Source organism: Lithobates pipiens, unplaced genomic scaffold (assembly GCF_037356315.1).
Source record: "Lithobates pipiens isolate NorthernLeopardFrog02 unplaced genomic scaffold, aLitPip1_a1.2 Scaffold_18, whole genome shotgun sequence".
NCBI classification, from domain to species: Eukaryota; Metazoa; Chordata; class Amphibia; order Anura; family Ranidae; genus Lithobates; species Lithobates pipiens.
The window spans coordinates 163,622,752-163,649,701 of record NW_027507758.1 but is presented as its reverse complement, the minus strand read 5'-3'; the positions used below and the strand labels follow the sequence as shown (position 1 = coordinate 163,649,701).

At 41.9% G+C, this 26,950-nt stretch overlaps 1 protein-coding gene across 1 annotated transcript in view; it reads left to right on the top strand.

The window, feature by feature from the left end:
* The window catches only part of ESR1 (estrogen receptor 1), a 515,033-nt gene that overhangs the window by 398,484 nt on the left and 89,599 nt on the right, over nucleotides 1-26,950 (top strand). Inside the window, exon 5 of the mRNA XM_077486339.1 lies at nucleotides 11,026-11,352. Coding sequence (XP_077342465.1) covers nucleotides 11,026-11,352 — 327 coding nt within the window. The remainder of the gene's footprint in view (nucleotides 1-11,025; nucleotides 11,353-26,950) is intronic.

The following is a 26,950-nucleotide window of genomic DNA, read 5'->3' as shown; positions in this document are numbered from 1 at the left end:
TGGCAAAAGATGCAGGCTGTGGTAAGACCACAGCCTCGGGACATCTATGTCATCTGCTGCTGCTCCCGATCTCTCTGAGTCCTGGACTGGATTGTGCTCCCTATTAAATGGACTCCTCAGGTTACCAAATTGGCCTGTCAAATAATTGATGTCTGCGCTGGGGTACAAAGGCTTGGCCAATTTCAACAGTTTATCCAGCGTTGCCTTCCTCTTTATTTAGTTATGACCCCTAATACATTTTTTTTTTTTTACAAATCCTTGGCTATGTGTTTTACTTAAAAATGGACAGTTTGTGAGTAGGCAGGTACATTTCAAAAATACAATGTCAAATTAACAAGGGACACCAACACCAACTAACCACTTTGAGGTTCAAAAATACAAGATAATAATGGTGCTGTGGTAACTTGACACACAAAATGACAAAAAAATTATGGATATCACTAGATAAAAAAGTAGATCACTCTAAAAAAAATGTAAAAACATTATTCTGGAGATTTGGCGAAAAAAAAAATTAAGATTATTCAGGAGATCACGAGAAATAATAAATAAATCAGTTTGTCAGAACTGTGTGTGAATATCTTCCTTATTCTAGCATTATAAAGAAGAAGAGAATGCGCTGCATTGAAGTATTCAAAAATTTGCATTGTGACGAATGTGCTATCTTCATTACGAACGCTAGTTTTACCCGACCGAGAGCTTCCGTCTTGTACTTGATTCAGAGCATGCATGGAATTTTGTGCCTCAGACTTGTGTACACACGCTCGGAATTTCGGACAACAACATTTTTTGTCTGAAAATTTGAGAACCTGTTCTGACAGCAAATGTCTGATGGAGCATACACACGGTCAGAATTTCTGGCAACATGCTCACAAGGAACATTTGCCGTCAGAAATCTGATCGTGTGCACTACATGGTTTTGGTAAATCTGAAGACGAAAATCTGCAGAAAATCCAATAGTGTGTATGGGGTCTAAGGAGACAAGACTATATGACAAGAAAAACACACAAATTGTCCCAAGCAAAACCATCACCCTGATGGTATCAACTAATATAAAACAATCTAAAAAGTCCAAAGTGTGGTTGACAGATAATAATTAGTGTATAAAAAAAATGTAAATTACTAAAATCAAAATAAAAGAACAATACAAAAATATAAATCATATTAGGAAAGATAACTGTTGAGCAGACCTGGTCCATACACAGTGCAATATGTCAGTACAAGGAATGGAAAAACAGAATTCAGTCAAAACTGGTAGAAGATTATGGAGTCTTGAAACCTCGTAAGAAGGTTTAGGGCTGCAGGAAAGGGGGGTAAGGTTTGCTAATATCTTGATACTTGGTGCTCATGTTAAGAGGTTACATGAGCCCTTAGTTAAAAACCAGGGAGGGTCCTTCCTTTTTTGGTCAAAGCAGTAACATTTCTTTCCAGTAAATAGGTAGAGATAGTGTGGTGTATAAAGGTGTTAATGGTTGTAAATGTGTTTGTGTACATGGCTAAAAGTATGCCTCAAACAACACTCCTATGTGATAATCTGTGAGTTATAGCAGGTGTGTTGGGTGTGTAGTTGAGGCCAAAATAATCTGGGAGATGGTTTGGATCATGTTCAACTCTATTGGGTTGTCCAGCAGGAATGCATTTAGCAGACACATTGAGTGCCACTCCTGTTACAGGAAACAGAGGACGAGGGTGATAGAGTGGTGGTCAGAGAGAAACTTTGGTTGTGTAGTCATGCTTTGTATGTACAGCAGGTGGCATTGTGACATGAAGCGGTAACCAATTCTTGAATAAGTAGGTGAAATCAAGTGCCATGAAGCTGAAGCGCAGATAGTTGTTTGTTTCTTAATTTGGTGCAGAGCTGCATGGGAGAGAGGATATCCCTGAAGAGGAAATCAACCAGAGGTATAGGTGGATGTTAAAATTGCCCCCAACTAATAAGATGCCAGTCTCTAACTCATGTAGTGCTTAATGTTGGAGCAGTATATATTTGCCAAGATAATTGGTTTGACACTATAAACAAAAAAAAAGTTGCATCACTCTTTGCCTAAAATTTGGTCAGAGTACAAGAATAATTATTGAAGAAGAAAATAACTACACCTTTAGTTTTTGAGGTTTCATTGGTGGCATTGTAGACTATTACTGTAATCTTTGATTCAAATGTCTAGGAAGCAAGTTGCATTGAGAATGGATTTCCTGCAGAAAAGCTATTTATGTTTTCTGTTTTTGAAGTTCATGGAGGATGTGCTATCACTTTTGCAGGATTTTAGGTCCTTTGATATTTGAAGAAAGTAACTTCACCTTGGTGAGGGAGAATGTTCAATTACAACAGGACACTTCAATGAAAGTGTTCTCGTTTCAGAATATATTTCCCCACCCCTTTGGATGTTACGCATAACAAGGCTTGAAAAGGAATCAGTAGGGCATGGCTAATATTGCCTCTATCCAAATATATTCAACATTAAGCACCACCACAGATTGAGCTTCAGTGCATATAGGATGAAGGTAGGGGTCTGACCTCCTACTGTGAAAAGTACCCTGTCCAAAGAATATGCATGCATCAGATAATACAACACTTGGAAGTCCACAAAACTATTTGCCTTTTCACTCACTAGACTTAGACAGACATAAAGTATGGACTACTCACATTTGGCAGATGCTGGAATAGTCCAGGATAGACAGAGCCCCCTTTTGGTTGAGCCTGTGTGGTATCTTTGTGTGGGGGGGGATGGGGATCGCACATCCAATTTCCCCCATGGTGCGTGAAATAACAACGATGCATATGAACCACTCTGTTGTACCAGAGCTCCTTGGCTTGTTACTTTAAAAAAAAAAAATTTTTTAACTTACAGTTTTTATTGTTATCAAGAGATAGTAAGTGACCAAAGATGGTATACAAACATCTACAGGTATGCAGGCAGGTGTACGTTGCGGAGGATATTTATAACATCTGAACCAGAAACAAAAAATTCCAAGAGGAGAAATAAGTGAAAAAAAAAACAACAGGACATTGTGCTGGTTGCATGGATTAGGCATTAATGAAGGTAAGAAGTTGAGGAGCAGAGAGGTTGCTGCATAAGCAATATTAGGTTAGTATACAATACTGCGAGATCTACTCAAATGGGAAAAAAAAAAAAAGAGTTCAAGATAGGGGGGCACTTCTCGGGTCAGCCAACCATTTGTCCCAGGCTGTATAGAAATACTTAGTTTTTTGGTTTGCTTTTGAAAATGCATATTCTAGTTGAAAATGAGAGTTCAACAATATGAGCGTTTCCTTCAGGGATGGCGGCTGTGTAGATTTCCATTTTTTGGCCAAGGCTAGCTGAGCCGCAATAAGGATATGCATCAGTAGCGTGTGCAGATGGTGCGGCCAACCTTTTTACATATTTTAATATACTATTGATAGCTAAATGTTAATGTTTTTTGTGTTTTCATAAATTTTGTACCAGTAACAATATTTTGGTGTCAGGACAAACCACTGAATAAACTTAGCTCTTACAATATATATATATATATATATATATATATATATATATATATATGTAATATATATGTATTGTACTCACCTGGTTTGCTACCACACATGCTTGACACCATTTGCACCAAATAAGTTTATCTTGGTCTCATCAGACCACAGGACATGGTTCCAGTAATCCTTGTCCTTAACCTGCTTGTCTTCAGCAAACTGCAGGATTTCTTGTGTATCATCTTTAGAAGAGGCAGATGGCTATAGCCCATCCTAGGCCTTTAAGCTTGCAGATGACTACAATGGAAATGGTAATGAAATGGTGCTGATCACTTCCTCTGTCCCGCTAAAGTGTCCATATACACTCAAATGGATGCTCAAAAAAAAGGAAACTGGCTATATGGCTATAATAGTGTAATATAGTCTATATTTCCAAATTTATTAAAACAAAGTATTGCATTTATATTTAGAAAGTAGTATTAATGCGTAAAAGAATGCCGGCCGGCACAAACAAACGATTCCTGCGATTCCTACTCCAATCGCGTGCCTTACGCGCCTTCCTCCGCACACAGCCTCATCTCATCTACCCCCATAGCAGGCGCTTATTTTGGGGTCATACACAGAAGACACCAAAAGCGCCAGCGGGGGACCCCAGAAGAGGAGGTTCGGGGTTGCTCTTTGCAATACCATTGCACAGAGCTGGTTAGTATACAGTAACATGGTTTATTTTTTTATTTAAAAAAAGTAGCTTTAGAAATGTTTTAAAGGCTAAATTCACCATTTAAACTGTCTCCTGCCACACTAGTGACTCTCTTGATTCTCTAAGCCTCCCAGGTGCAGGTTAATGTTTAGAAAAGTATTTATGATTTTAGCATAGCAGTGATATCCTATTATACAGAACTGGTTTATGTCTATCTTAATTATGTGGTGGAGTAGTTTGCTTGAGGTTTAAAACTCCATTTAAAGAGCCGTTGACATCTGTCCATTTAGGGAAAAAAGGCACAGTGCCTTCTAATATAATGCACTCAGGTACCCTCCAACACTGATGTGGATCAGTAAGGCAAACTTGCTGGGGTGGAAGGTAACCTATCAGGAATCCCTGTCACTTTTCCCTGAATGGGCAGTATACCTAGTACCTGTCAGCATGTCCTCAGTGACTCTGATTATATTCCAGGTAGGGTTGTGGAAATTTAAGTTTAATTCCTTGATTAATCAATTCATTTTTTTGATCGATCAAAATTCTTTTGATTGATACTCACCTCTCCGCTGGCTTCCAGGTCTTCAGGGAGTTCGGTTGGAGATCTGGTGACGTCATGGACATCGACGTCACTGGACTCCTCCCCCCTTCTCCAAGTGCCTCCATCTGGTAACGAAGGGAAGGGGGGAGGAGTCCTGTGATGTTGAAGTTCTGATTGAACATAACACGTACGGGGGAGGAGCTACACATGGCATTACCTGCTGCTGCCCTACGGAACTAACACGATTGTCAGCTTTACATGCTGTGTTTTTATCATCTTTATGTGAGTAGTTTGTGTTTGAACACAAAAATGAAATCTTATACTTAAGCGGTGAGCACTGTAGATCTTTTCTTTCTACCCATGACCTGGCATCCTTGCTGAGATCTAAGGAGACACGAGAGAAGTTTATGGTCCGTGTTAACCCTTTTTATACTCGCTTGTATGACCACCTGTTTGCACAGGGGTCCATGCCATAAGGTGAGTGTGATTAGTTAGCCCGGAGGTGGAGGGATTGTCACGCTACTGTGGAAATTTTTTTTTACTTACGTCAGTGCTATCATTTGAATTTAAAATGTATTTGTTTGAACTGGGAAGTTAGGTCATGGATTGTGGAAACAAACTAGTGTTGGGTGATTGTATATAGTGTATACCACATTTACCACTGACTAATGCAGAGTTGCAATGCAAGGAGATCAGCTAAAAGTAGTTGGATCTGCATGTGCATTAGAATTAATCAAAATTAGTCAATTAATCGATTAAAAATAAATCGATTCATCTAACACAAATATTTTATTCAGTAACAGCCCTAATTCCAGGGCATACCAGTGCCCCCTTCTGCAAGCTTCCAGCCTTCCTGCATCTCTTTGACCCCCTGTGAGTTTCAGTTAACCATTTATTAGCATAATATCTGCCTGCAGTCTACTTCAGTGTTTCCTTGTGTATTTCTAGTTTAGTTCCTGTTCAGTGTCCCATGCATTTCTACCTGCCCCTAATGATTCCTGGTTGTCTACTTGGATTGCTACTCATGCCTAATTATCCTGTGTGTTTCCATTCACTTCTACCCCTTCTTAATATCTGTATGTTTCTGTGCACACTTGCCAGCTCTGGATGTGATCCCTATTCTCCAGAGCATAGGGATCAGCAGGGATGAGTCTCTGGTTGTTAGGCTGCCAGATCCTCATCAACCGATGACTCATCCCTGCTGCTGACTGCAGGGATCAGTCACTGGTTATTAGGACAAAGGTGGGTCCCTGCTTTCAGCAACCAGAACAAATCACACACAAAAGTGCATCAAAAACGCAAGTAAATGCGATTTGATGAATTTTCATTGTAGTCTATGGATGACAAAATTGAACTGCATTGCTCCAAAGCAGCACACGGCCCTTCCTCAAAGTCTCATTACAGCTGCGCTGCATAAATGAATGAGCACCATTGGAAGCAATATTGTTTCCACTATCAAGCAATTGAGTGCGACCCAAGTCACAACTGAAATTGCGTCAGTGTGAACCAGGCCTTAGACTCCTTCATGCTTCTTAGGCTGAGTATACCACATTTAGTTTATCAGCAGCCGCTGATTGATGAAAGTTTTCCAGCATGGCCGTTCAACAGAAGTTGATCTAATGACTGACTTCTGTTGAAAAGGGAAGGGCACACACACAGATACAGATCGAAATTCAACATATCCTTGCTGAAATGGGGGAATTTTAGTCTTTCTGTACCCACCTTAAATATTTCCTATGGTTTTGTCTGTTTTTGATGCATTTTCATAAAAACTTAAAACAGCTACCTAGAGATACTTTCACATGCTTTGTTTTAGTGTCCAGAGTGTCCTAAGAGCTTCCAAGCCTGTAGCACCTCACAGTCCATGGCAAACTTTAACTTAGAGGTACAAGCTATGCCACATGCTCCTTAGCGCTTCAACTAATAGAAAAGCACACATTTCAGGCCATCTTCTCAGCTGGGAAATCACTATTTACATAGTGAGCTAAAGGATGTGATGTTCTAAAGGCTAAAACAAGCTATTTGCAAGTACAGTACCTTTAGGGTCCCTATAATAAAGTCTCATGCCAGATGAAAAATGTTATCTAAATAACATGTTCACTTTAAATCCGTTATGTGTACATCATTATACAATGTAAACAGCTGTACATTTTAAGCTACTGAATGGGGTTGGAACTGAGTGGGTAGAGAAGATAACATGGGTGGAAGGAATTTAGGTATGTTCCTGCAAATCAGTTTTTTTGATAAAATTAGATATCATATCTGAAAACAGTTCAGTTCTGAAAACCTAATCAATCACACTAGGAGGATTGAAGGGGATGCCAAGAAAAAAAATAATCTATGTTCACTTATTTTTCGGTAGCTGCTAAACCGCAAATATTTATTATATTAATCCATCAGGATCCAGTCTAACAAGTAACTGAAAATTATTTTGAAATTGATTTTACTTCCAGTGACTTATATGGATAGGCTTATTTCCTCAAAAACCTAAAACAGACAATATTAATATTGATTGCCAATACACATTGATTTACTAAAAGCGAAGAATGTTCGCTTAACCACTTACAGACCAGACCATTTTGCTGGTCAAAGACCAGACCACTTTTTGCGATTCGGCACTGCGCCGCTTTAACTGACAATTGCGCGGTCGGGCGACGTAGCTCTCAAACAAAATTGACGTCCTTTTTTCCCCACAAATAGAGCTTTCTTTTGGTGGTATTTGATCACCCCTGCGGTTTTTATTTTTTGCGTATAAACAAAAATAGAGCGACAATTTTGAAAAAAAACGCATTATTTTTTACTTTTTGTTATAATAAATATCCCCCAAAAATATATAAAAAAACATTTTTTTCCCTCAGTTTAGGCCAATACGTAATCTTCTACATATTTTTGGTAAAAAAAACGCAATAAGCGATTATTGATTGGTTTGCGCAAAAGTTATAGCATTTACAAAATAGGGATAGTTTTATAGCATTTTTAATTATTTTTTTTTTACTAGTAATGGCGGCGATCAGCGATTTTTATGGTGACTGCGACATTGTGGGGGACTCATCGGACATTTTTGACACATTTTTGGGACCATTGTCATTTATACAGTAATCACTGCTATATAAATGCAGTGATTCCTGTGTAAATGACACTGGCAGTGAAGGGGTTAACCAGGGGGTGGCAGTGTAGGGGTTAAGTGTTCCTAGGGGTGTGTTACTAACTGTGGGGGGCTTGGGCTTTCATTCAGTAAACACTGATCTCTGCTCCAATCACATGGAGCAGAGATCAGTGTCACTAGTTGCTAGGCAGAATGGAAAAATGCTGTTTACACTGCATTTCCTCCATTCAGCCATCCCGTGGGCCGATCGCGGGTATGCCCGCGGCGATCGAGTCCGCGGGTGCCGGCGGCGCGCTCCCAATGACAGGGCGGCATTGAAGATTGGACGTACCTGTACACCAATATGCCTGCCCGTGCCATTCTGTCGACGTACATCGGCGTGCGCTGGTCGGGAACCGGTTAATGTAGAGAAGCTAGGTCCAATTGAGTGCAAGTGAAATTCCTATCTTTTTTTTTTATATGAAAACACGTTCACTAGGTTAAAGAGGAGCTGCACCTAAAAAAAAATATTAAAAGCCAGCAGCTACTAATATTGCAGCTGCTGACTTTTAATAATATCACACTTACCTGTCCCAGGTTCCAGCGATGTCGGCGGCAGCTGACGAGCGATCGCTCGTCTCGCTGCAGCCACCGCCGCCATCCTCTGTCAGTGAATCGGGAAGTGAAGCATGAGGGCTTCACTGCCCGGTTCCCTACTGCGCATGCGCGAGTTGCACTGCGCTTCTCTTATGGTCCCCCGCTGTGTCTCTGGGAACTGTGTGTTTCCCAGAACACAATGGGGGGCGGAGCGATGCGGGGGTCTGCGGCGGTCTGGCCGGAAGTGGGTGCAGTTACCTGGATTATCCAGGTAACTGCACCCCCCTCCCCCCGAAAGGTGCCGATTGTGGCACCGGAGGGGGGGAGGGATAATACTAGCGGAACTTCCCCTTTAGGGTGAAGAACCGCTTTAAGTAGACTTTCCACCCCTTTAGCAAATTAACCCCTTTGCATCTTATATAAAAGAAATGTGGTCATTTGGCAGAGAAAGGATACATTTTAGAGTAAGATCATAGAGTTGACAAATAGTGACAGTAATTTTTTGAAACATTTTAGAAAATGCTGCTGCGTTTTACTGCTTCATTGTTTTAAACAAGCTTAAATGGTAATCTATGTTGCCTTCAAATTCCACCTTTAATTGCAACTGCTTCATTGTTTTAAACATGCTTAAATGGTAGTCTATGCTGCCTTTAAATTCCACCGTTAACTGCAACGCTTCATTCTTTTAAACATGCCTAAATGGTAATCTATGCTGCCTTAAAATTCTTTACCTCTGTCCATATCACTGCAATGTTTGTTTTTGTTTTCTTATTGCCCATATCTAAATTATGAGCTGGTTTTATCTTTATAGCCATGATCCCCTGCTTTCTTGCTGTATCTTGTAGTCTGTCTTTGGTGTGAGAACTTCGTTCTGTCAGCCATGTGTCCCTCCAATGCAATCCTGGCTGATTAATTGGCAATAATACCCCCTTCCAACTCAGTATAAATTTAGGCCTTCTCTAGGGGATGCCCAGGCTGAGGTTCCACAGGCAGGGATTGCATTAGCAACTTTCATTTTGGATAAAGTATTACACTTCGACTCAGCACTTCAGTGAATGCACAAAGCGAAAATCTACAACAGACTACTGCAACACACTAAACAGACTACAGGTGTCCTAATTCCCCATAGAGCATCTCTCATCCAGTTTGCTTCTCAATCTCACCACTCTGTATCATCCACTCCCTACTTTTCCTTCTCACAGTTGCATCCTCTCTCCTTAAACTTTCTCTCCTTCACCCTTCTTCTCCACCCCACAGCTTATATATATATATATCACCCTCACTCCTGTCTTCACCATATTACTGTACTCATCAGCTCCTGCTAATTTTGAACCCACATACCAATGAAACCTCCAGGACACTTAGGAGAGACTTCCAACAATTACCCGTGGAAAACCTTTGCCATCTTAACCCTTCTCTTCTTTTTTCTGCTAGAGATTGTCTCTATGCCAAAATCTCATCCTTGTCCTGCCCCAATGTGGCCACTTCTATCTACAACAGTTCCCTGTCATCCACCCTGGATACCTTGGCCCCCCTCACGATGCACAGAATCAGGCTAAGATTGAGACAATTCATCTCGAGATCTCCTCCACTCTACAGATATCTCCCTCACTTTACACTCTTTATCCTCCTGTACTATCAAAACTCTTGTTTAACCCAACTACTACAGAGGAAGTCAATAAACCTCCTGCCCGCTACACCCCTTTCCTTCTCAAATACTACGTCCACCCTCTGACACTCTCCTACACTTTTTACCTCATATCTCTCCCTCTCTACTAGCATCTTCCCCAACCCTCTGAAACATGCACTAGTCACTCCCATACCAAAAAAGGCCCCACCGGACCCCACAATCTTAACAACCTAAGACCCATCTCCTTACTCCCTTTTGCCTCCAAACTCCTTAAACGTTTTGTCTACAACCAACTGAGTGACCATCTCATTGAGAATAACCTTCTTGATCCCCTTCAGTCTGGATTTTGTCCACAGCACTCCACAGAAACTGCTTCCTAAAACTCACAGATGACTTACTAACAGCTAAAACCAACAGTGATTATTCCATACTCTTACTCCTGGACCTCTCCACTGCCTTTGATACAGTTGATCACCCCCTTCTCCTCAAAAAACTCAGTTTGCTTGGTATCCATGGCTGTGCTCTCCATTGGTTCGAATCTTACATATCTCACGGCACCTTCATTGTCACTTACAACTCTACTTTCTCCTCTCCAACACTTCTTACCATTGGGGTCCCCCAAGGTTCTGTCCTTGGACCTCTACTATTCTCCATCTACACACATTCTCCCATCCTTTGGAATTCCCTACCCCCAATCTGTCTGACTGTCCCCTAATCTATCCATCTTTATATGATCCCTGAAAACCCTTCTCTTTAAAGAAACTTATCCTGCTTCTAACTAATACACTGTTTTACTTTCTCAATCAGCTCATCCCCCACAGCTATTACCTTTTGTATCAATTGACCTTCCCTCCTAGATTAAAAGCTCTAGCGAGCAGGGCCCTCTGATTCCTCTTGTACCAAATTGTAATCTAACTGTAATGTTTGCCTTCATTTTGTTAAGCGCTGCGCAAACTGTTGGCGCTATATAAATCCTGTATCATAATAATAATAATAAAATATAATCTATTTAAAGGTATCAGAAAGGATCGCAGGGGAGGACGTATGATGAAACACAAACGACAGAAAGAAGAGCAAGAGCAAAAGACTGAAGGCAATGCAACTGAGATAAGGGCAGCCTCCATCTGGGTGAACCCCTCTGTGAAAAGCATGAAGTTGAGCCCCGTATTGTCTTTAACAGCAGACCAACTTATCAGTGCCTTAATGGAAGCAGAGCCTCCTATTGTTTATTCTGAACATGACTCAACTAAACCACTCAGCGAGGCTTCCATGATGACCCTGCTAACAAACCTTGCAGATAAAGAACTGGTGCATATGATTAACTGGGCAAAACGAGTGCCAGGTAATTACACACTTAATCATTTCTTATTTACATTGTTTAAAGATTTGTAGAAGTGCCGATACACAGGCTGGTTATCATAGCAGCTTTGGTCATGTTAGAATTAAAATGATAGTAAACATGCCTATCACAATGTACTTGAGACTTGTATGGACAGCTTAGTACACCTTTCTATGACCATGGGTCTTTGTGGCTGCTCAGCTCTATACACTTCACAATAATATGCAATAAAGCATTTGTGTGTCTGGAGAATTACATGAGAAAAAAATTAGATGAGATAATGAGAAAATAATAATATACCTCCAACTTAAAAGTTAAGGTCCCTTAGATTTTAACTTATTGGGGAATCCTCCTTGATTTAATCTAATCCTTTATTTTCCTATGGGAAAGTAATTTAACAGATCTTTCTCATGGATCAGCCAAGGGTGATCAGGTATCTCCCCACCTATTGATGCCAGCTTACAAATTCTTAGATGTGATGACTGTATTAGTTTCATTTTTCATGCTTCTTTTCTTTTATTGTTATCTAGTGATTCAGAGAGCAAGTCAGCTGTTTTTCACAAGCTCAAGCTCTCCACTTAAATATATCAGTTTACATGGATGAGACAAACCACCAAACATTTGCAGGGGTTATTAAAATGATCAGCTTTTATTTATTCATGCAAAACCTTCATCCCAAAAGGAAATAACTGTTTGCTGTAACTAGTTTTAAAGTGTGAGCTGGAGTTTGGCATCAATTTGTTAGTGTACCTAAACCTGCTAGTACATTTAACACTCTCCTCCCCCCAGCATCATTCTTCCAGAATTGTGTCTCACTAATAAAGAAGGTGTGTAAAACAGCCCATAGATTATGCAATTTTCTTTCCGTCCTCCATGGATGGACAGAAAGAAAATTGATTGATTGATTCCCCCATCAACATAGTCAGTGTTGATGGGGAAATCCCTCCTGCTGCATTGAGCCTTTCCTGCCGGCAGAACACAATGATCACTGCTAGCAGTTATAGCCACTGGTAGTAACCTTTTTCAAAAAAATTTGAAAGACTGGTTGCACCCAAGTCGATCATTGGATAGACTTGAATACATCAGCCTGCCCATAGATGGTTTGAATCTTGGCCAGTCCTTGCTGAACCGGCTGAGATTTGATCCATCAGTGGCTGGATTTACTGGCCAGAATACCAGGTGAAAACAGAGAGAAAAAAAGCAATGAAAAGAAAACTGATGCAGCCTCTACATCTAATGACTGGTATGCTGCAATATAATACATTTTGGCTTTGGGTTTAATACTGCTTTAAAGCTGCATAAACTAGAAATTAAGGTGGCCACAGATTGACACCGATCGGTACAGCGGAGGGGAAAGAGATCGGTGTCAGCAGCGATGTGGGCTGCATCTGCAGTGCCCACATCGCTGCTCACCGAATTTAACCCCTCAATTCCCTGCCAATACTCTGCAATACCAGTGCATACTCTGCAGTACCCTGCCATTACTCTGCAGTACCCCCCAATACTCTGCAGTACCCCTCATTACTCTGCAGTACCCTGCCATTACTCTGCAGTACCCCCCATTACTCTGCAGTACCCCCCAATACTCTGCAGTACCCGCCATTACTCTGCAGTACCCGCCATTACTCTGCAGTACCCCGCCATTACTCTGCAGTGCAGTACCCTGCCATTACTCTGCAGTACCCTGCCATTACTCTGCAGTACCCCCCATTACTCTGCAGTAACCCCCATTACTCTGCAGTACCCTGCCATTACTCTGGAGTACCCCCCAATACTCTGCAGTACCCTGCTATTACTCTGTAGTACCCCGCCAATACCCCGCCAATACTCTGCAATACCCTGCCATAAATTGCCATACCCAGCCATACTCGGAGATACCCAGCCATACTCGGTGATACCCTGAAATACCCAGCCATAGACGCCCCCCACCCCTCACCGCCCTCCGGTGCTTCTACCAACTCGCCAGTACGATCAAAGCCAGAATCTTTTTTTTATTTTTTATTTCAGGCTTCCCAGCCTAGAGGTGAGATGTGGGGTCATATTGACCCCCAGATTTCACTGTAAAGAGGACCTGTCACCCCATATTCCTATTACAAGGGATGTTTACATTCCTTGTAATAGGAATAAAAGTGATCAAAAATATATTTTTGGGGAAAAAAATGTCAAACTAAAATAAATAAAGTAAAATGAACAATAAAAAAAAAAAAAATTTTTTAAAGCGCCCATGTCCCCATGTGCTCGCATGCAGAAGCGAACGCATGCGTAAGCCCCGCCCACATATGAAAACGGTGTTCAAACCACACATGTGAGGTATCGCCGAGAACGTTAGAGCGAGAGCAATGATTCTAGTCCTAGACCTCCTCTGCAACTCAAAACATGTAACCAGTAAAAAAAAATTTAAGCGTCGCCTATGGGGATTTTTTAAGTAGCGACGTTTGGCGCCATTCCACGGGCATGTGCAATTTTGAAGAGTGACATGTTTGATATCTATTTACTCAGCATAACTTCATCTTTCACTTTATGCAAACATTGGGCTAACTTTACTGTTTTTTTTTGTTTGTTTTTTAAGCACAAAACTGTTTTTTCCCCCCAAAAAACGTGTTTGAAAAATTGCTGTGCAAATACCGTGTGAGATAAAAATTTGCAACGACCACCATTGTATTCTCCAGGGTCTTTTGGTATGCATATGCTGTGTGTGTGAAATAACCTGATAATATGACAATTTTGTGGAAAAAAAAAAAAAAAAGGAAATAGGCCGTCAGTACTTCAGGTGTGATCAATTTTCAGATATTGGCACCATAGCTTGTGGACTCTATAACTTTCACAAAGACCAAATAATATCCACCAATTTGTACTTATTTTTACCAAAGATATGTAGTAGTATGAATTTTGGCCAAAATTTATGAAGAAAAAATTACTAATCTGCTAAGTTTTATAACAGAAACGAAGAAAAATTCATTTTTTCGCAGAATTTTCGGTCTTTTTTCTTTTATAGCACAAAAAATAAAAAACTGAGAGGTGATTAAATACCACCAAAAGAAAGCTCTATTTGTGTGAAAAAAAGGACAAACATTTCCTATAGGTCCAGTGTTGCATGACTGAGTAATTGTCATTCAAAATGTGAGGGCACCGAAAGCTGAAAATTGGTCTGGTTATTAAGGGTGTTTAAGTGCCCAGTGGTCAAGTGGTTAATAATAGAGCTTGCAGTCAGTAGTGTTAGGAGATAGTGCGTGCTGTCTGCGTGCTCTGTACCCAGTACATACCGCTATAATATAGGGCAGGCCCCTACTTTCAAACATCCAACTTACAAACATCTCCTACTTGCAAACGCAAGGAGACAGCAGCAAGTGAGATGAAAAAAGATGGACGACAAAACAAATTATACAGGGGTGATAACCCTTCCCTATGTTTTCCAAAAAGCTTAAAAATTGTTTTTTTGACTGGAGCTACACTTTAAAAATGTACCGGTTGAAAATTACAAACAGATTCAACTTAACACAACAAACCTACACAGTCCCTGTCTTGTTTGCACCGCCTGTATACTGCTGTTCTGAGTATATAGGGCCTGGGGGCCACACACATTTCCTTTTTTTAATATGGGTACGGGGTTCCCCTTAATATGTGTACAAGACCCAAATAGGCTGGTAATGGGCAGGGAGGGCTACCCATGCCATTTTTCTCAATGATTTTCAACCATATTGCAGGAACCAGATATAACATTAAAACCGCAAGCAGTTTTAAATGGTGTTATTTCCGTTTAATGTCATTTTGTGCAGGGACTGTTCTAAACACGGGAAACACGTGGCACTTCACAGGCATACTACAGACACCCCCCAGGCACCATATTTAAAGGAATATTTCACCTTTTTTTTCACTTTAATCGTCATTAAAATCAGTGCTCCCGCCAAAACGGCAGTTTTTAAAACTTTTTTTTGCAGTGACCCATGTCCCCTGAGGCAGGAGGCAGGTCCCCAAACCCTTTTTAGGACACTATCTTGCATATTAGCCGTTAAAATTAGCACTTTCCATTTCGAACGTTCGAGTCTCATAGACTTTAATGGGGTTCGAACGTTCGTAACGAACGCGGGGGTCGTTCGCAAGTTCTGGTGCGAACCGAACCGGGGGGTGTTCGGCTCATCCCTATTCCTGACGGAAAATCCGATTGTGTGTATGCAGTATAAGTTTAACTTCTATAGTCGGGAAGATACTGAAAATTTTAATAAAAGACCACATAGACGAGTCCTTGCTGGAAAAAAATATTTCAAGCAACAGACAGCATGGATTCATGAAAGACAGAAGTTGTCAAACAAACCTGATTTCTTTTTCTGAGGAGTAAAGTAAAACATTGGACGGAGGGGTGGCTGTGGGTGTGGTATACTTAGATTTTGCAAACGCATTTAACAGAGTTCCCCATACACCAGTGGCGGCTTGTATTTTTTTTCTGAAGGAGTGCCACCCCCCCGTTGGTCAGTCGGTCAGTTGGCAGCACCCCCACCCCGGCTCTTACCCCATCGGTTGCAGGCAGGCTCCTACGGGCAACAGGCAGAGGCCGGGTTTCAGGCTCCTATGGGTGGTGAGTTGCAGGCTCCTATGGGCAGTGGGTTATGGGCTCCTATGTGCAGCGTGCAGCGCCTCCTGTGTCCTCTCTGTATCACGGCAGCTTCTACCATAAAGGTCCTCCCTCCTTCTCTTAGGCATCCAATAGGATCACCTAATTCTTTCAGCTAATCGTGTGTCAAAACCTGCTTCCTGATTGGCCGGGAGAGCGATCAGTGTTACAACAGGGAATATTGATTCGCTATTGTAACACACCTGGGTGGGCTCGGAGCTCACTCTCTCACCCAAGCTCACCCTATATTGAAGCCTATTACAGCCTCTGACTCTAATTGGTGCTTCAAAAAAACAGCCCCTCCGCATTGAAATCCATGCTTTGGTGTCCTGAAAGGGGTTGGATGCATGGATATGGGAGGTGGCGATGGACAGGGGGGGTGGCACCCATGCACTCTTAATGAACAGGCCTCCCGTGCCACAAACGACTAATGTGTAAGGTAAAGTCTACAGGCTTGGAAAGATCAATTTGTAAATGGATAGAAAACTGGCTAAAAATCTGAATTCGGAGAGAGTAGTGGTTAATGATTCTTACGTTGAATGGTCTAAGGTTATCAGTGGTGTACCCCAAGGTTCAGTGTTGGGACCCTTACTTTTTAATAGCCTTATAAATGATATAGGGTCTGGGATTAAAAGTACCATTTCTGTCTTTGCAGATGACACCAAGCTATGCAGTAAAATAACGTCATTATAGGATGTCTCTAATTTACAAGCTGACCTCAATGCACTGTATAATTGGGCAACTAAGTGGCAAATGCGGTTGTATGTTGATAAATGTAAAGTTATGCATTTGGGAGGCTAAAACTGGGGTAATCCATGGAAAATTTTTTGGTCCAAATCGCTTGCTGACAACCTAAATAAATAGGCACCTCATCCCCTATTGTATGTGTACATTTTAAGGAAAGGAAAAAGAAAAAAGGGGATTTTTACAACGGTGCTAATTATACTGCAAGATAAGCAAGAAATGCTAAAAATTCATAGTAGTTTATTAATGTATATTAAAAAATATCATGACATCACATATTATGCACAAAAATATAAAGAATAGTATACACATTGCTAGTAGTCAAGAGGAATCCCAGATGTGAGGCTGACAGCACTTATTCCCAACATGTTTCGCAATGAGCTTCCTCACGGGAAATGTGCGACTTTTAATAAATTAAATAAAGAATTAGTTGATATACAGTGAATCATACATATTACCAAAAAATAAGAATAAATTAACATAAAAGTTCAAATACAAATGAGGAACCCAGCACGTGAAATCTAAAAGTAACGCTTACCGCCTATCGCAGAGCCGGTCGCATGCCAGAGATCGATGGAGATGGAAAAAATGTGTCAGTCAACAGGCCAAAATCAAGAAGCCAACAAGCCAAATGAGGGGCATAGATGGGGGCAAACAGCGCTAAAAGAAATAAGGGAATGGGGATGAGTAGAAATATAAATGGGTACCAAAATATATAGGACAAGGAATATTGAACATGGCCGGATTAAGATAGGAATGATATCATTAATATTGAACAAGGAACACTAACCTCAATTATATGAGGAAGAAGGGGGCATAAGCCTCAATACAAAATATGCATATAAACGCTGTAGACCATCCAATTATAAAAAGAAAATGAGAATTTATAACATCTAGAGTCACAGATAAAATGAGGGTATAATGAGTACAAAGCTAGCTGGAGAAACAACTCATAATAAATAAATAAAAATAAATATAAGGAATGTACTTACACCTATTATGTAGATTGTAGTGATAAACGGTAATGTATGAGCATTAGGACAAGCTGTTCGCAGAAGGTAGTAAGGTAGACCAGAAAAAATATACAGTCAGCAAACAGGCAAGTAGATCGAAGGCGCTGCCCCTGGAGACAATAGCTTCCTAAGGGACAGCAAAGAGATTGCAACAAAAAGGAAGTATAAGTGTAAAGTACAGTGACAGTAAAACAGCACTGTGTCCAAACAAATAAGTAGAAAGGATACGTACAGACCGCAGGGGTGAATCAGCATCGACACTGCCAAAAATCATATGGGATTGGTGTGTACAGGGGAAAGCGCTGTTTAAATATCCCCCATCCATCGAGCCGGCGTCTTACGTCACCGGCTCGATGCGGACACTCGAGGAAAGCCACTGCACATGTGCGGAGCCGGCGAAGCGAAGGCTGGACTACATTACCCAACATGCCGCTGTGCAGGCGACAAAATGTGCCTGCAGAGCGGTTGCTAACAACTGTCAGCAAACAGGGAAGAGCGTGGAACGGTCTCCAAGGTCTACAAATAGAAAGAGGAGACAAAATACAGACAGGCTAATCTGCCAAGACGACCCATCTCCACAAAGTGGAGTTGCGCGCAGAAGCTTCACCAAAAACGGGCGCCCCGATTGGTGCTAGACCAATAGGGGAGCCCTGAGTGTCCGTATGCCCCCCAATCCAAAGAGGCCGGGGAGCATAATGACATGACCAGGTGCTGCTAGGACGATTAACTCTGAGCGGCCCGCCGGTGAGCAGGAGGAGCGCCACTAAGTGAACAGGACCCATAGCGAAGAACAGAGATCCCATTGTTCAACAGTCAGGGGTCCAGCTCACGGATCACAAGCGCTGGGGGAAACCATAGACAAAAAACAAAAAATAGAAAACATTTGATCAAAGACACAGACATTTAATTAATGGATATTGCAACAACAGTGAATAGTCTAATCTTACTATATAAATACACATAAATACATTTCCTATCTAAATATATATCGGAAAAAAAAAAAAGGGAAAGGGGGGGGGGGGAGAAGGGAAAGAAAAAATCCATGGGGGCCTAAAGAGAAGGCGTAGAGGCATCAATTATAGAGAAAGGAGTGGCCTACCAAGAAAAATTAAAGAAAAGATCTATAACTAATATTTTCGTTAAAGCCTGGATATTCAGTGGCTTTTAAAGTGAAGATCCATTTGGCTTCAATCTGCAGAAGGGACTTATCAACAGAACCACCTCGTGAATTTAGAGGTATATGTTCCAAAGCTGTAAAGCGAATCCAATCAGGGTCAAAGGAATGATAAACTCCTATGTGCCTACTAATGGCAGTGACAATATTTTTGTTTAATATAGGTTTGATGTGATCTCTAATGCGAATTGAAAACAATCGTTTAGTCTTACCTACGTAAAAGCCTCCACACCGGCACTGAGCTAAATATACAATGCCGGGAGTGGAGCACGTAACGCGGGACTTAGGAAATAACCAACTGCCATTAGGTAATTTTAGTTTACCAGAATTATTAACATATGGACACATGTCGCATTGACCACAGGGATATGTGCCAGGTTGTTTAAATATACTACAAGAAGCCCTATCTATAAAGTGGCTTTGTACCAAACGGTCTCGAAGTGACTGGGATCTCTTGAAGGTAATTGCAGGCAAATGAGGTATATATTGGTTCACAATGGGATCGGCCTGTAGTAAAGGCCAAAATTGTTGCAAAATGGCCCGAAAATGTTTATGCTGATTTGAATACTTGGTGACTATGCGTACTGTATTCCTATTTTTTTTCTTCTTATCCATCTTAGTTGAAAAGAGAAGGTTGGTTCTGTCCTTCTCCTTTACTCTATTATAAGATCTTTTCAGAGATGCGTGGCTGTAGCCACATATTCTGAGTCGTTTGTAAAGGTCTTTGGCTGCAAGCCGAAAGTCATCATGCTTACTACAGTTACGCTTAATTCTCAAATACTGACTGTAAGGGATGCTTTGCAAAAGAGGTTCAGGATGAAAACTGGTGGCATGCAAAATGGTATTGCCCGCCGTGGGTTTTCTATAGAGGGCAGAGTGAAGGTAGCCTTTTGAGTCAATTTTGATGGTTAGATCTAGAAATTCAATAAAATCTTGACTATATTTTAACGTAAATTTTAGATTAAAAGAATTAACTGAAAGTAGGTCAAACATGTGTTTGAGCTCACTTTCTGAACCAGACCAAAAAAACAGGACATCGTCGATGTACCTGTGCCAGGCTATGATGTTGTCCAAGAAAGGAGTGAGGTCCTCACTTGCGAATATCTCTTTTTCCCACCCCCCCAGGTACAGGTTGGCATATGATGGGGCACATTTGGTCCCCATCGCAACCCCCTGCACCTGGAGGTAGTGGGATTGGTTAAATTGAAACACATTGTGTTTGAGAATAAAATCCAATAATTCAATAACAAATTCATTGTATGCAAAGGCCGAAGACCCCCTCTCTTCCAGAAAGTTACGTATAGTTTGTATACCTTTCTGGTGTGGGATAGCATTATATAAGCACTCTACGTCAATGGAGACTAACCAGGACTTTTCAGGTAGAGACAATCCATCAAGTATTTTTAAAAGATCAATAGTGTCCTTCACATAGGAAAAAAGAGAAAGAACATGTGGGGCAAGGTAATTATCAACAAGACAGCTTGCATTTTCAGTTAGGCTTTCACAGCCAGAAACAATCAGACGACCAGGGGGGTCCACTAGTGACTTGTGCACCTTAGGGAGGGCATAGAACGTTGGGATTTTGGGATCCTTCACGTTGAGAAAGTCCCAAGTACTTTTGTCAATTGTGCCCGATTGATAGGCTCTAAAGATAATCTTACGATACTGCAAATCATAATGGGAAATTAAAGAAGTTGAAATGGGACGATACCACTCACGATTTCTAAGAATATTGGAACACATGGTAAGATATTGTGAGACATTCATGACAACGATATTGCCGCCCTTGTCTGCGGGCTTAATCACAATATTTGGATTTGTTTGGAGTTGTTTAAGTGCCTTGTGCTGAGCGTGAGTTTAATTATGTGATTTCCTAAGTGGAAAGTTACTTTGTTCTATAGCTTGGCAAACCTGTTTGGTGAAGGCCCATATGTTGGGATTCGTATTAAGAATTGGAAAATTGGTAGATTTTGATTTAAAGGTTTGTAGAGGGGGAAAAGATACTGACTTAACCGAAAGGCTAACAGGGAGAATAACTCCCTGGTCATCTGAGGTTTCATGGCTTTCTTCCCATAACTCCATTAAATTAGATAGAGCCATTTGCTCCACTGGATTAACTTCGTTGGAAGGATTGCATGTCCGTAAATCGGTAGATGTGTTAGGCTTGTGATACATAGTTCTGAACAGTAATTTACGTGCAAACAAGTGCACGTCCTTAATAAGGGTAAACTTATCAGAATTCAAATCGGGACAAAAAGTTAATCCCAGTTTTAAGACATCAATCTCGTTATCAGTGAGAGGGCAAGAGGATAAGTTTATAATGGAAAGTTCCATATCAGTGTTTAATTCATGATCAATGGTTAGACCATCGGTTGAGCAGGTAACAGGGGGGGTTCCTTCCCTAAAAAAATAGGGGCCAATCGGAGATCCGCCGGTAGGGGAGCACCACTAGGTGAAATGATGATATTTTTCTCTGTGTTAGAAACTTAGGCCGCGTACACACGGGCGGATTGTCTGTCCAACTTAGTCCGCTGAACCGTGTTTCAGCGGACAATCCGCTCGTGTGTGGGCTTCAGCTGACTTTTTCAGCGGACAGTCTGACGGACTTAGTCTTTCGGAATTTCTGTAATCTTGTCCGTCCAAACTTGGTTTTGTCCGTCCAAACTTGGTTTCAGCGGACAGTCCGCTCGTGTGTAGGCAAGTTGGACGGACTAAGTATGGCGCATGCTCAGAAAGGATTTACACGGCCGAAGGTTGCATTGCAGTGTATTGGACGTCGTTTTTCTAGTCCCGTCGTACGTGCTGTACACGTCATCGTGCAAGCTTTCAGCGGACTGTCTGTTCATCGTGTGTGGTCAAGTCCGTTCATTCAAAAGTTGAACGGACTGTCTGTCGGATTGTCTGACGAACTTAGTTGGGCAGACAATCCGCCCGTGTGTACGCGGCCTAAGGGTAAAGAAAGTGTAGGAACAGAGGAAGAAGTGAGGGTAGTGGAAAGCGTGGTGTTAACATGCGTGGGAGTGGTACGAGATGAAATTGATGCCGGGTGATGAAACATCGTGATAGGATGAGCAAGTGCCTGTTTTGCGACTGGGTGAGTGCGTGGGGGTAAAGGGGTGCTAAGGTGATAGTTAGGTGCTTCCATAGCAGTGGTGTCCGGATCGCCTTTTCTTCTCTTCGGGAGTCTATCCCCTGAGAGATCCCGATAGACTGTAGAATGATTTGAGGGAAAAGAAGTGGAAGATGCATCGGATCTGGTTTCTTCATCATTAAAACCTCTAGTGTTAGAGGGACGTGATGATCTGGAGAATTTATTTCTATTATTACCACCTTGAGGCCATTTGTACGCCATACCATTACTATAGGAATTAGTATCCCGAGAAAATTTATTGTCTTTAGAACGAATAATTTCAAGAGTATAACTTTCGATATGTTTAGATAGATCTTGTTCTTTGCATTTAAATTTAGGGGTACTGATTAGTTTGGCATGGTCGTCATACCATTTGCTTATGGACTTATCAACCAGATCAATATCATGTGCATATTGGATGGAAAGCAAGGACATCATAGCAATTGAACATGTTTGAAGGTTCTCCTCCCACTTTTGTTTCACGAGGTCGTCAACCTTACTAAGATTTGGAAATATTTGTATTCTTAAACCCCATGGAACAATTTGTTGGTCTATATATTTGAGAAATAATTTTCTGTGCCAAAATATCCGAGCTTTCCGTTCCAGAAGACGTTGCAAATACTGCAAGGCCAGATCAAGGTCCTTATCAGATAACTCGCTGTTTTTTTGAAGGTCATATACCTTGCTCATCAGACCCTCCCAGGCCTCACCACTGAAGGCAGCCATGAGGAAAAAAAAAAAAAGGGGGAGAGGGGAGGGAAAAAGGGAAGGGAAAAGAGGGAAGAATATAAATTAGTACAATTAGAACAAGCAAATATGAAGACAACAATAAATTTAAACGTTGGTAATCAATTAATGTTGTGTCACAAGGAAATGGACCGAAGAACAATAATGCGTATTGAAACGCTAAATATAGTGGAAAATTTTTTGGTCCAAATCGCTTGCTGACAACCTAAATAAATAGGCACCTCATCCCCTATTGTATGTGTACATTTTAAGGAAAGGAAAAAGAAAAAAGGTTTTTTTTACAACAGTGCTAATTATACTGCAAGATAAGCAAGAAATGCTAAAAATTCATAGTAGTTTATTAATGTATATAAAAAAAATATCATGACATCACATATTATGCATAAAAATATAAAGAATAGTATACACATTGCTAGTAGTCAAGAGGAATCCCAGATGCGAGGCTGACAGCACTTATTCCCAACATGTTTCGCAATGAGCTTCCTCAGGGGAAATGTGCGACTATTAATAAATTAAATAAAGAATTAGTTGATATACAGTGAATCATACAAATGGGGGTAATCCATAGTCGAGAAGGCTCTGGAAGTTTTGGTAGATCATAAGCTCAATAATAGCACTCAATGCCATGCTGCAGTTTCCAAAGTAAGCAAAGTCCTTTCTACTATTAAGAGAGTTTTGGACTCCAGAGAGCAAGATATCATTTTACCCCTGTACAAATCATTAGTAAGACCTCATCTGGAATATGCAGTTCAATTTTGGGCACCAGTTCTCAAAAAGGATATTGGGGAACTGGAGAAAGTGCAGAGAAGGGCAACTAAACTGATAAGTGGCATGGAGAAGGTCAGCTATTAGATTAGAGGAACTGAATTTATTCTCTCTTGAGAAAACGAGATTAAGGGGGGATATGATCAACATGTACAAATGCATAAGTGGTCCATATAGTGAAGTTGGTGTTGAGTTATTCACCTTAAGGTCATCACAGAGGACAAAGGGGCACTCTTTATATCTAAATACAGAAAGGCTTGTTCACGGTAAGAGCTGTGAAAATGTGGAATAGACTCTCTCCAGAGGTGGTTCTGGCCAGCTCAATAGATTGCTTTCAAAAAAGCCATGATTCTTTGATAAATGTACATAATATAACTGGATACTAACATTTATAGGTAAAGTTGATCCAGGGAAAATCCGATTGTCTCTTTGGGGATCAGAAATTCGTTTTTTCCCCTGCTGTAGCAAATTGGAGCATGCTTTGTTGGGGTTTTTCGCCTTCCTCTGGATCAAATCTGGGTGAAGGATTGTGTATATGGGATTGTATGATTTTTTTTTTTTTGGTTGAACTAGATGGATTTTTTTCATCCTGACTAACTATCTAACTGTGTAACTATGAACAATATCCAGACTGAAAAGCTATTGTGGTCGTGGACGAGTCATGGCTCTTAGTTAAGGATTAGGGATGGCCAAACGGTTCGCCTGGTGGTCGTTTCGCAGCGAATTTCGGCTGTTCGCGGTCCGCCCGATCTGCAGACTATTGCGGCCATTCACCCGGCGGACTTCCGTGTTTACTGTGTAAAAGAACTTTGACCTATGATGACACATCCATCATGGGGTACAGGACAGCCAATTGAGACATTACAGCACATGGACACTTGGACATTCCCCCTAACTTATAAATAGACCCGATCCGGCGGCCATTTTACATTCTTTCTTCTGTCACTATAGGGAGAGGTTGCTGTGTGGAGCAGGGAGAGATTGCAATGACCCAAATCGCTAGCTATTTGGTACATAAAAGTTCTTTTCAGGACTGGTATAGGTGTTAGGTGTAGTTCAGAATATAGGTTTGAGGCAGTGCTGTGCTAGTGTCAGGGAAGTAGGCGCAACCTCACGAGGTACGTTCGTGTTAACGCGCGTCAGCGCCCATGGAAGCGCAAGGTAGTTCCAAGACGAACGGACGACGCTACGTCTGATCAGGCGGGCGTACGCGGTGATGATACAAACGCACAACGTACTCGACGTAGCCGTACGATCACCTCGACGCGCTCACGACGTGACCTGGGCACCTCGCCTATTTAAACGTTCGCCTGACAGTGCTGCATCGCTGGATTATCGTCAGCTCCCCTGTGTACCTGTGTCCGTGATTTCTGCTATCTGATCTCCTGTGTACTGACCCGGCTTGCTCAACCTGCTCCTGTTGTTCTCCTGCCTCTTACCCCTGGCTTGTACCCGACGTTCCTTGTCAGCTCCCTGCACCCGATCCCAGCTTGGCTTTGACTCCTCTTCTGGACTTCTGTTACTCCGCTCTTGGACTTCCTAGCACGGTTGCCCCAGAGACTTGTTTACTCGGCTCTTGTCCTCTGCTGCTGCTACCTGGCAACCTGTGCTACTGTGGGCACTGCATCCCTGTGTCATCTTCAGGGTTGTGCTGCACTCGGCCGCAAGGGGAGCCCTCTCAGCATCTCGGCCTCACTCCTGATCGTGACAGCTAGTGATTGTTGCAGCAGCCTGAGTGTCTTTTGTCAGTGTAGAGAAAGACATAGGACGGTGTGTGCTTCAGGGACAGTCAGTTTAATCATTAGCTGTTACTATCAGGTCCACAAAAGTGCTATTCAAGTTATTGTTCCAGCAGCCTCTGTTTTGTCAGTTTATTTAAGGACAGGCAGGAAGCTGTGTGTGAGGCAGTGAGGGTCAGTTTAATCAGTAGCTGTTACTACTATTAGGTCCACAAAGGTTCTTTTCAGGACTGGTATGGTAATAGGCTTGTACACGTATAATATTCTTTCTTCCAAATATAGAAAGAATATTATACTTGACTGCTGCCCTTCTGCTGCAGTCTGCTAATCAGTCACAACCTACTTGTTCCACAAAGGTCCTTATAAGGACTGGTAACTTGGTCTAGGGTGCTACAGTACATAGGGTTGAGTGAGGTACAGTCTGCTATTCCGTAAGGACTGGTATAGGTCCACAATACATAGGGTTGAGGTGCACTACTGCTGACCGCTGCCCTATACTGCAGCAGTCCTTCATCAGTATAGGGACTGACGTACAGTCTGCTAATCAGTCACAACCTACTTGTTCCACAAAGGTCCTTATAAGGACTGGTAACTTGGTCTAGGGTGCTACAGTACATAGGGTTGAGTGAGGTACAGTCTGCTATTCTGTAAGGACTGGTATAGGTCCACAATACATAGGGTTGAGGTGCACTACTGCTGACCGCTGCCCTATACTGCAGCAGTCCTTCATCAGTATAGGGACTGAAGTACAGTCTGCTAATCAGTCACAACAACCTACTTGTTCCACAAAGGTCTTTATAAGGACTGGTAGCTTGGTCTATGGTTCTACAGTACATAGGGTTGAGTGAGGTACAGTCTGCTATTCCGTAAGAACTGGTATAGGTCCACAATACATAGGGTTGAGGTGCACTACTGCTGACCGCTGCCCTATACTGCAGAAGTCCTTCATCAGTATAGGGACTGACGTACAGTCTGCTAATCAGTCACAACCTACTTGTTCCACAAAGGTCCTTATAAGGACTGGTAACTTGTTCTAGGGTGCTACAGTACATAGGGTTGAGTGAGGTACAGTCTGCTATTCCGTAAGGACTGGTATAGGTCCACAATACATAGGGTTGAGGTGCACTACTGCTGACCGCTGCCCTATACTGCAGCAGTCCTTTATCAGTATAGGGACTGAGAGTTTTGTCACAGGGATATTTAAAAAATGACAGGCAGAGGAAGAGGCAGGCCCTTCCGCAGGGGTGGTAGGGGTAGGGCAGGAGCAACAGGCTTGAGTCAAAGTGGGAAGTTGCAGAAGGTGCGTTCAATTCATTTAAAGGACGCACCAGACTTGGTTGAGTGGCTCACTCAGCCTTACTCTTCTACACCCTCCTCATCCTCTCGATCTGCACCCTCTTCTTCACTCTCTGCTATGTGCACCCCCAAAGACACTACCACCAACAACACCACCACCACCACATACCTTCCGCTTGAGTCACAGGAATTATTTTCCGATCCATATCAAGACATTTCTGATGCGCAGCCACTCTTGGTATTGGATCAGGAAGAGGAGGTAGCAACAACCGCTACTCAGCAGTCTGACGACAGTACCCAGGTCAGCCCAAGGAGGAGGTTGGTCTGCCTACTCCGAGATCTCTACTTATAGCGGTGGGGAAGGTGACGTCGATGATGACGTGT